Raw genomic sequence first — 11480 nt, forward strand, 5'->3', positions numbered from 1 at the left:
CACCGTGTTTTTTTGAGGTTATGAAAGACAAGGCCATATTCTTCAACTATTTCCCACCCATCCCATAGAGCCCCAAGGAAAACAAAAAAGCAAAAGGGAAAGAGGAGTCAACAACAATAGTAACTGATCAATTCTATGGCCTGTACCTCACCCTCAGTGCCAGCCCAGATGCTGCCTACTCTCAGGTCACATGGAGGCCCTAGGGATGTAAGGGAAAGGTATAAGAGTGGAAGACAGAGTGCATGCATATATGCTTGAATAGAATAAGTAGAGTGGGGAAGGACAGATGTAAAAGAAAAAAGGAAAAGGAACGAGCTAATCAAGCAACAAGTATCCCCAAGAGGTATAGTACAGTATCAGATGTAAAGTTATTTTAAAAAATAAAGGGGGAAAGGACTTCCCACCCATATTTACTTGTTACTAGGCTTGGCATCCACCCCTTTATTAGACCATGAGGTTAAGAGGAACTATGAAGACAATTCATATTGTCTGTCTCAACCCTAATGCACTATACAATCTAGGAGGAATATCTGATCTCTATCAGTGTCAGCTCTTGTATACTCCCTCCCACACCTGAACACAAGGCAGGAAGAAGAGTAGATGGTTACCATGTAGAAATAGGCAAGGGCACATTTGGCAGCCCAGTAGGTAGAGCCTGTCTTTACTGCCTTAATCCACATGTAATAGGTGAGCAGCATGCAGAAGATGGCAATTCCTGCAAAGAAACACACCACAATTCATTCAGGGGTGGGAGGACTGACATAGTTATTTAACCTCACAGCAACTGGGAAAATCCTTTAAACCAAAGGATTCTCATTTAAGAGATGGCATCCTTTTAAATAAAAATTTAGCCTAATACTTAGTCTCATAAACTTTATGCTAATTCCCTGAGGTTGAATAACAAAATCCTCTGAACAGTATTGTTAGTCTTATTTCCCAAAATGGGAAGAAGGGCTAACAAACATCTTCTGGGATGATTTGACAAGTGATGATCTCTGACCATCCTTATACATCCCATCAACTCTCACTTCATTTCTTCCTAATATCAGACACTACTTTAGTTCTTGATGCAGTATAATAGGCTTGGACACCATATCTTACTGTTTTTACTGAAGATACCATTAGGATGAGCAGTCTTCTTCAGCATTTTAAAAAATTTACCTTCATTGTCATAGGATCCTGCCACAGATCGAGATATATATCCAGGAACCACAGCAATCATGGCAGCAGCAAGGAGTCCAGCACCTGCATCCTGGCAGAAGAGGACAGAAACATGAAATTAATACCAACACACTACATGCTGACAGAATATGGGAACTAGGTCTCTAGGTTTCTCCCTCTGCTGGGTCCAGAAACAGTCAACAGGTATTCCAAGTAGTTTCAAAAACACATATCAGATAACCAGACATGTCCAAAACTAAAACTGCATAACTACTTTCTCAGTCTGTGGTATAATTATGGGAATAGTCAACATATATGCTAAGGACAAACAGGTCATATGAAAGCAAACATCAGGCAAGAGGATGTAAAGTGAGATGAAGTCATTTGGATCACAAAACAATCAAAAACTGGATTATATAATCCACCTAGGGTAAGGATACCAAATGATTCCGCTACTGAAACATTTGTAAATCCTTTAAAATTTTTCCCCAAAATATACTTGGTAGGAAAAATTAAATGAACTTGAGCTATATTTCAGAAGGCATGTGGTGCAGGGAAGATGAGGCAGTAAGGGTGGAGAAGTAGAAGAGAGGTGAGGCATGGATTTGGAATTATAGTTTTTGGGTCATTTTTACACAAACTGGAAACTCAGAGCAGAGCAGTAAGACTCCCACTTTACACTGCAGAAAGTTATGGGACTAATGCTCCAAGAAGCTCAAAGCTAATCTGGCCTGGCACAAGGACAGTGAAGCAGAATAAAAGTTCACACCAACCTATCATATTAATTTAGAAAAATGAAAGAGCTAGAATTTATTATTCCTCAAGTACTACCCCAAAATTATATTTTACATCAAGACAATGTAGCACAATGTCAAACAAATTAAGAACTGAAAGCCACTATCAGCAACACTGAAATCTAGAAGGGAGGTCCAACAGCAAGAGACTCAATACAGAAAATTAATATTTTATAAATAAAATCAATGAACCTACATATATTTCAGTGTCTGCTACACGACAAACACAGTTGTAAGAGGTTAACCAAATTAACCAGAAAGTGAAGAAATCCACTCAGGAAGACATCAAAGACTCAGCGGGGCCAGTAACTTAATCTTTCCTAGCCTAAGGCAACTCTAAGACTAGGAGGAGCTGATCAATAATAACAGAGGAAGGTTCTCATCCAGAGCTCCCAATACTGGTGAAATCATAGGTTTCTTTGTTTGGGGTTTTTTTAAGTACATTTTTTAAATATATAAATAATCAAATGTCCTGTTTTATAGAAAAGGATATAGGCTCACCAATGGTTGGAAGCAGCATATCCAAGGGAATAGTGGGAAAGAACTCACCAATGCCAGTTTCTAATTATTAGCCACCCTTCTTCCCTTTAGCCATGACCAAACATAACCAATACCATTCCCAATGTCACCTCCTAATCTTTCACCTTAAGCTCTTTGGTAAGGTGGTATGTGACGATGGTGGTGAAGGAAGAGAAGAGGGGGGCCAGGAAAACGCAGACATTCCTAATGTCAATAGTGATGTGGAAAAAATGTAGCACGTGGTATATTGTAGCAGAAGTAATCATTAAACCTGTAATGAGCAGAAGAAACTTAATTAGATAGTTCAAATTGGTTAGGGGGGTTAAGAGGTAGAAAAAGGGAATTCTGGTAGTATCAACTGATTGGCTAAGGAAATTGTGAGACTCAGAAGTATTACTTTATCAAGGTTTAATAGGTTCATTTTTCTCTCTTCAAGATTTAATCATACAAGTCAAAAACATGAAAGACCCTGCAATATTCTATTTGTCTTTATAGAATCTACATTTAGGAATACACAATCATAATGAAATTAATGAAACTCATGAAATAAATGTTAAAATTTAAAAGAGGAATTCCAAATTGAAACATGCAAATTCCTTATTTGGGATTTCATGTGCACCTGGATAAATCGTTCCTCCGATGATTCTTCCCAGAGGGTACCAGGCCCGGTCATCAAACCAATTGTGGAATTTATAAAATCCCTCTTCAGTCAGGAACCGGGTAGTTCGATAATTAAAATACCTAAAGCAAGAAAAAGCAACTTATTATCTTTACTTCTTATACACAAATTCCTGTCACTTTTTGAATAACAAAACAAAAAGTTTCACTTTTCACAACATTAATGAAAACATTATTGGTTCAATAAAAGTTGGCTTAATGCCACAAATGAACTTAACTATGAAAATCACATTACATCTTATTCTTATTTTCTAGCTGCTCACATATAAAGTACTACTTCTTCATGAAGAAAAAACAAAAAGAAAGTAATCATGCAAGCAATCTTAAATATGCCTATCTACCAGACTCATGCTTTGCCTGGCAGCTACCAATGCCAGCCAGGGAAGTCCAGGAACTCACCGAATAACTGAACTAAGATAAGGATTGTCAATACCTCATAGTAGCCACTATAGCAATTTTCAAATGGCAGGATCCTACAAAATAGATATCTTGCTAATACCAGATGCTATCAATGGTGAGAAACAACTTTAGCAGGATGGCTGCTCCAAGATAATTTGCAATTTCAAAAGAAATGTATAAAAATTTTAATCCTATTCATAAAACACTTCCCACTGTACACTGAAACTTGAAAATTCAGGCCTAGTCTCACATATACTTTAAAAACTTCTGCATGGAAATTAGGCATGGACCCACACTTAACACCATATACCAAGATAAGATCAAAATGGGTCTATGACCTAGGCATAAAGAACGAGATTATAAATAAATTAGAGGAACATAGGATAGTTTATTTCTCAGACTTGTGGAGGAGAAAGAAATTTGTGACCAAAGATGAACTAGAGACCATTACTGATCACAAAATAGAAAATTTTGATTACTGTATATACTCGAGTCACTAGATAAAACATGTGTAAATATCCCTTTGAATGCCTCCCTGCTGTATAGTATATAGTGAGAGTGCCGACTGTGATAGAAGGCTAGCCGTTGCTACGGTGATGCGGCTGTTCCTGTAGTATCACAGTCGGTAACCGGACCGTATACTAATGCTGGCAACCACTCTACATATGTATACCGGCACCCGCTCTCCTCCTCTGCGGGCACCAGTGCGCTACCTAAACCTACTGATATAATAAATTTTCCCAGATTTTTGAGTTAAAATTAGGGGCCTCAGCTTATATTCGGGTTGGCTTATACTCGAGTATATACGGTATATCAAATTAAAAAGCCTTTGTACAAACAAAACTAATGCAAACAAGATTAGAAGGGAAGCAACAAACTGGAAAAACATCTTCACAATTAAAGGTTCTGATAAAGGCCTCATTTCCAAAATATATAGAAAACTGACCCTAATTTATAAGAAATCAAGCCATTCTCCAATTAATAAATGGTCAAAGGATATGAACAGACAATTTTCAGATGATGAAATTCAAACTATTACCACCCATATGAAAGAGTGTTCCAAATCACTATTGATCAGAGAAATGCAAATTAAAACAACTCTGAGATACCACTACACACCTGTCAGATTAGCTAAGATGACAGGGAAAAATAATGATGTTGGAGGGGATGCGGGAAAACTGGGACACTGATGCATTGTTGGTGGAGTTGTGAATGAATCCAACCATTCTGGAGAGCGATTTGGAACTATGCTCAAAAAGTTATCAAACTGTGCATTCCCTTTGATCCAACAGTGATACTACTGGGCTTATACCCCAAAGAGATACTAAAGAAAGGAAAGGGACCTGTATGTGCCAAAATGTTTGTGGCAGCCCCTTTTGTAGTGGCTAGAAGCTGGAAATTGAATGAAAGTCCATCAATTGGAGAATGGTGGGTAAATTGTGGTATATGAATGTTATGGAATATTATTGTTCTGTAAGAAATGAACAGCAGGATGAATACAGAGAGGCTTGGAGAGACTTACATGAACTGATGCTAAGTGAAATGAGCAGAACCAGGAGATCATAATACACTTCGACAACGATATTGTATGAGGACATATTTTGATGGAAGTGGATTTCTTTGACAAAGAGACCTAACTAAGTTTCAATTGATAAATGATGGACAGAAGCAGCTACACCCAAAGAAAGAACACTGGGAAACGAATGTGAACTATCTGCATCTTTGTTTTTCTTCCCAGGTTATTTTTACCTTCTGAATCCAATTCTCCCTGTGCAACAACAGAACTGTTTGATTCTGCAAACATATTGTATCTAGGATATACTGCAACATATCTAACATATATAGGACTGCTTGCCATCTAGGGGAGGAGGTAGAGGGAGGGAGGGGAAAAATCGGAACAGAAGCAAGTGCAAGGCATAATGTTGTAAAAAAAAATTAACCTGGCATGGATTCTGTCAATATAAAGTTATTATAAAATAAAATAAAAATAAAAATAAATAAATAAATAAATAAACAAAACTTCTGCATGCCCATAGACACATAAATATCAACCAATCAACCAATGTTTAGTAAGTCACCACATATATCTGGCCTTGTCCTAGGCTCTCCTGGATACTAAGAACGTTCAAGAATTATCAAAAACAAAATGTTTCAAGCTGTATGATGGGAATCTAAAGTCTTCAATTCAAATAAGAAACTATGACAACAAAGGAAATTTCAAATTCTCCTTTCTCTACAATTTCTATTTAACTGTAACACTTGAAGAATCTATGATTTCTTCATGGTGCTATACCTCACAGTGACAAAGGCTGCCTTAATAGAAGATTTTTAATAACTGTTCCATCCAAAAAGAAAAAGTCAGCATCCAGAAGCCAACTTTCTGATGATGAGTATCTCTGAACTTGGGCTAGTTTTTATTCAATGGACAAGAGCAAGAGGGTCCATACATAAAGCCTCTTTAGCTTGGCAGGACCAGCCTAAGCTTGTAGACAGCTACCATAAATCTTAGAAAACAAGGGGAACCATTTATGCCATACTGAAGCACCAGAACACATAACTTTAGACCTATTCTGCATCTCATAATGGGACAAAATGATGACTAACATCATCCTTCATAAACTTAGTTTGGAACTAGGACGGAGATCCAGAACTGAGAAACTTAATGATATTTTCTATGTTTTTAAGAAAAGAAAAACAGAAAAGGTTGCCAATGAATTCTAAACTTGGGTTGATATCCCAATACAATACAACAAAGTACAAGTTCATAAATAAATACACAAAAGACTTTTGCTCCTGAAAGTCCATAAGCATGATTAAGACTAATACATATAGTGCTTTAGGGTTCGCAATGCACTATTATCTCATTTAACCCTCACAGAAACCCTGACAGGTTCTATTATAATCCTCATTTTAAATATGGAGAAACTGAGGCTGGGAGACATTAGGTGGTTTTCCAAAGGACAGAGATGTTAAGAGTCTAAGGCAGGATTCTAAGTACAAGGTTCTGTCCTTGTTGCCTCTGAATTCAGATCCAAAAGGATTCATGGAAAATGAAACATTTGAGCTAGACAAGATTACAATAGGGAAAGAAGGGAGATCCTGAAAAAAACCAAAGTCTTCCAAGATCATACTAATGCTTAAAAATGACATGACACTCTATTTCAAATTGACATGATAATTTTCTTTCTTAACAAACAGATATGCATTACTAGTATTTGTACATTAAGTGTAAGAGTCTATAAGAATAACACCAAAATAAGCAAGGTACTTACGGATCAAACTCATGGATGACACTTTCAAATCTCAGAACAGCAAAAAGGCGTGTGGAAAAAGCTACAGGAATAGGAAAATTGATGCATTAATGGTCACATGTGCAGTACAGTTACACTATATCAGTATTAAGCCCACAATGGACTACAAAATTACCCTTAAAACAAAAAATTATATATCCTTTTGACCAAAATCAAATCAAAAAAAGAGGACAGACACACAAGCTATAGTTCTCTGACAATATAGCCTTTCCAGTTTCCCCCACATAAGTAGGATGCTTTAAACACAGCATTATAGGTAATACAAAAAGGTAACTGGATTTGTATTTAGAATATCTGAGTTCAAATGCCAGCACTAGCATTTATTAAGTGTGACTATGTTTCACTTAATTTTTACTTAAATTTTACAAATGAGGGAATTAAATAAATTCTAAGATTCCCTCAAATTCTACGTCTATGATCTCAAGGCTTACTGTACTGAAGAAAGAGCTTGTTTCTTTAAAAAGGAAATCTCAAATTACGAGAATTTAAAACTGGAAAGATTAGAGACTTTCTAGTTCAACCTCCTCATTTCATAGGTGTGGAAATTGAGGCTCAGAGAGGGAGAATAATTTGCCAAAGGTCATTCAAGTAGTAAATTTTAAGTATGAGATTAGAAGATAAATCTTAATTCCAAATCCAATGCTTTTTTCACTTAGATATACTTTTTTTTTTTTTTATTAAATGTAGCACTAACCATATTAAGTGTAGAGAGAAATCAGGAGACAAGGAAGATAAAATTATATTAATGCTTTCTGAGGAGCCAAGAAGTATATTCTGGAGGACAGTATACAAAGGCTTTCTAAAATGGTAACACAGATATATAAATTGAAGATAATTACTTGTCCTTTCCCCATCTTATGCATTCAATGCTCATTAATGGCCATTTCAGAATCAGTACAGAATGGATATTCCCCTATAGACCTCCATTTCTTCCAAGGACCACTAACTTTAGATTGTATTTGTCTTACCTCCTTTACAATTCAAGTAGAGGGAATAAAAAGCAAACTTCTTTTTTATTGCTATACACGTAGCTAAATTAATAAAAAGGAAGTTAGTGATAAGCTTTTTCTTTTGAGAAGGAAAACAATCAAGATTAAGTGACTTGCCTAGGGTCACACATCTAGTAGGTATATATGAGAATGAATTTGAACTGATTCTCCTGACTCCAAGACTGGTGATCTATCCACTGTGCCACCTAGTTGCCCTAGAATAATAATAGTTCATCTTACAATATTTTTAAAGTGCTTTACAACTATTATTTCATTTGATACTTGCACAATAACCCTTTGAGGTAGGTGCTCTTAGTTCGCTTTTTGAAAAGAAAACTAAGATAGTGTTAATCAACTTGTCCAGGGATACAGAACTAGCCTTGGATCTGACATGGGAATCACACCCATATCTTTCTAGAGACCTAAAATTCCATCTCACAAAAAAGACAGAGATGGGAGCAGCCTGCAAAAGAAAAGATAGAGCTTCTCTAGCTCAGAGCCAGTCTCTCTGTAAAAAAGAAGATTACTCTAGATATATGCTCACATAATACAGCAGCCATTGACAGGATAAGAAGCTTCAGAAGGGTGTCTTGCTTCTCATAGGACAACCGCAGAAATCCCAGCTTGGTCATCTTGGCATCAAAGATAATGACGGATGGCACTCAAATAGCTAAAAGAAGAAAAAAGACCAAAGACTTTTAAAACCAATTATCCAAGAATTTCCTTCTAACTTTGTCATGGCAGGAAGAAATCTCAGCAGAAAAAACAAATACTTAATACTCAAAAGAGATTCAGAATTAAGCTACAAACCTCACAAGTCTTGCCTCTATTTTTAAAAAAAAAATCTGATATAAGTTAGTGCAGGTCAGAAACTATAGTAGTATTCATATAAGGAGATTAAAGAGAAACTTGTGCTACACTATCTATACTTCCTTATATTCCAATAGCATGCTTAGACAGTTGGCTAATTAGGGTATAATAAGTATCAATAGGAGGCAAAAGAAAAGAGAAGGAATAAAGAAAATAGGTAAAGACAAGAAAAAAAGTTAAAATAAGATCACAAAAAAAGTAAGGATATGTAAAAGGAAACATTAGAGGGGATATTATAAAAAGCAGAAACTAAAAACAAGAGTTAAGTAGTGGCTACCAAGTCAGCATCATTCCTAGCTTTAAATTTAAGCTCCGATTGATGCTACCACAAAGTTTTTTCCTCTAAGTTACAGAGTTTCAGTCATCTATAGGTCATGACCAGGCAATAACCATAAAAATCCAGAAGGCGGACATTTAACCCCAAATCTCACCAAGAGAACTCCTTCAATTCTCTCAACTCTTTCACTGCTATTGTACTATTAGACCTACATCATAATTAATCCTCCTAGTTTAAGTATTTGAATCCATGATGATCATAGTAAAGAGAAGAAAAGTATTCTACTCTGAAAGAGGAAGGCAGATATATTAGTCTCATAGTAGTTCCACCAGAAAGCATCAATCTGTCTAGATGCCTTAATATTCAAACTGCATAATATATTTTCTTATGGGAAAAAAAAATGAGGTGGGTAATCAAATCAGTCCTTTGGTACTTTTAATTATCTGGGTGAGAGAATATGATTTGTGATTTCACTGGTGTAATGAATCAATGCAGTTCATTCAGCACCTTTTCTGCAACTTTTAATCTGGAGATTTGTCCAAAACATTGCAAGGTTTAAAAGATTTGTCTATGGTGACACAGACAGTATGTTAAAGGAAAGATCTGGATCTAAGTCCAGCTTTCTATCCACTAATTCCTATTGTCTCTCTATTAGACTATGGTATTCATTTACATAATAACAGTCACTTAGGTCCTTCAAAATTAGGGGAAGTGAACTGCCTCTGTGGAAAATCACAATATAAATCATCTTTTTTTCATGCCTTAAAACTGGCAAGTATTCAGAGCCAAATCTAAAATAATCTGTAGCATTTAATCAAGAATATACAGAGCCCAGAGTCCTGCAGCATATCATCAATTATCCTAAAGGAGAAAAGAAACAGTTTCCCAGGACTAGGGTTATAGAATACAAAGATTTCTATACTTCAAATTTTATAAATTTGAGAATTCTCAAATTCTAAACTATTCCAATTTCTAAGGTCTCTTAACAAGCACAATCTATTGATAATCCCAAAGCATTATCATTCGAAGGCCAAGAAAGCTGATACTCCCTGATTCAAGAGAGTTCATACATTTCTGCCAGGACTATGACAAGTTTGTACAAAATCTGGTATAGTTACAAATCAAGATACTATCAAAAGCGATATGGCTCGTCTGAGAAAACAACGTGAAGAAGGAAATGGGAAGAACTGAGAAATACTACCCAAAATGCACAGTAGAGGGACTTGCCAGACAGACAAAGTAGAGCCCTGAAATAAGGCATTGCAAACTAGAGACACAACCTACTCTCTCCATTCCACCAAGAGGTAAAGAAAATGAATAAGGGCATAGGCCCAACTTGCTAACTTTTAGTCTTTCTTAAACCACAGTGAGTCCTGCATGCCTCCACCACCTAGTTTGCCCCCTGCAAGGCCTGCGGCCTCCCTGTTCCTTATATCCTTCTTTCCTGTCTTCCAATTTACAACTCTCCACACATCTCTCCACAGCACATCCTGCAGCTCCAGCCTTTACGTCTTCCGCAGGCTCAGACCTGCCCAGCCACTACTTCCTCCTCAGAGACTATAAGTGCTTTCACCCGCCCTCCTTCCTGGGGTTGGGGGGCAGGGGGTCCTACCTTCCTCTCGTACTCTCTTGGGGATTCCCATCCCCTCCTTTTCTCATAGTGAGGAAGGGGAGGAAGGAGATTCTTCCACGCCCTTACCTCTGCAGGGCTACCTCGTACAACATCCCATTCAATCCCATCTCACTCTCCCATTCCCTCCCCTGCAGCATCCCGAGGCCCAGCTTCTCCATTCCCTTCACCCCGTTGATAACCCACTGTCTAAACCCATCCACCCCAGCACGCCACCCAGGCCGTGTTGCTCCCGTTGCACCCGCCCCTTCTCCTCTTGTTACCCCCTCAGGGCCTCACCTGGGTTGGGTATTGCCGGGCTCAGCTCTTCTCCCTCTGCCATCCGTTTAGCGGCCGGCGCACCCAACCTTAGCGGTCTCCTGCTCCGCCCCTCCATTGGCCGCCTTAGAGCCCATCCGCGTCTTTCGGCAATGGATTGGGCAAGAAAGCTATCTCTCAAATATGAAGGCGAAGAGGCAGGTGCTATTCCTCAATCCCATTAGCAGATAACTGTGCCGCTTAGTAGAAATGAGGCGGGACTATTCGCTCCCGCCGAGCTTTCATTGGCCCAAAGATGAGAAACCAAGAGAGCCCAGAACATGCTCTAAGAAGTTTGGTTGAAGCACAAAGAGTGACGTGTCCGTCTGCGGACCGAGCTGGAACCGGGATTAGTGGGTGTGGCGAGCGTACGCCAATACACGTGACAGGAAGCAGCCCCGGTACCCGGAAGGCAATGGAAGCTGCCTATCCCGGCTCGCTGAGCTGTGCGATGTTTGCAGGAAGCCGATTTTTTTTTCTTTCTCATCGCTGTTCTAAGTATTGCCCAATGCAGAATTATTGCTAAAGATAGCACTTAATCCTGACTTTTGTTTA

The 11480-nt window shown here is 37.9% G+C and overlaps 1 protein-coding gene across 1 annotated transcript in view; it reads right to left on the reverse strand.

Moving 5' to 3' along the window:
- STT3A (STT3 oligosaccharyltransferase complex catalytic subunit A) overlaps positions 1–11018 on the reverse strand; it is a 31838-nt gene extending 20820 nt beyond the window's left edge. The window contains exons 1-7 of the mRNA XM_051986740.1: positions 10908–11018; positions 8396–8521; positions 6824–6884; positions 3094–3215; positions 2600–2745; positions 1162–1252; positions 609–715 (exon numbers count right to left, since the gene is read on the reverse strand). Coding sequence (XP_051842700.1) covers positions 609–715; positions 1162–1252; positions 2600–2745; positions 3094–3215; positions 6824–6884; positions 8396–8483 — 615 coding nt within the window. The 5' untranslated portion in view covers positions 8484–8521; positions 10908–11018. The remainder of the gene's footprint in view (positions 1–608; positions 716–1161; positions 1253–2599; positions 2746–3093; positions 3216–6823; positions 6885–8395; positions 8522–10907) is intronic.
- Positions 11019–11480: the final 462 nt, after the last annotated feature.

The sequence above is a fragment of the Antechinus flavipes genome, chromosome 3 (genome assembly GCF_016432865.1).
Source record: "Antechinus flavipes isolate AdamAnt ecotype Samford, QLD, Australia chromosome 3, AdamAnt_v2, whole genome shotgun sequence".
NCBI lineage: Eukaryota > Metazoa > Chordata > Mammalia > Dasyuromorphia > Dasyuridae > Antechinus > Antechinus flavipes.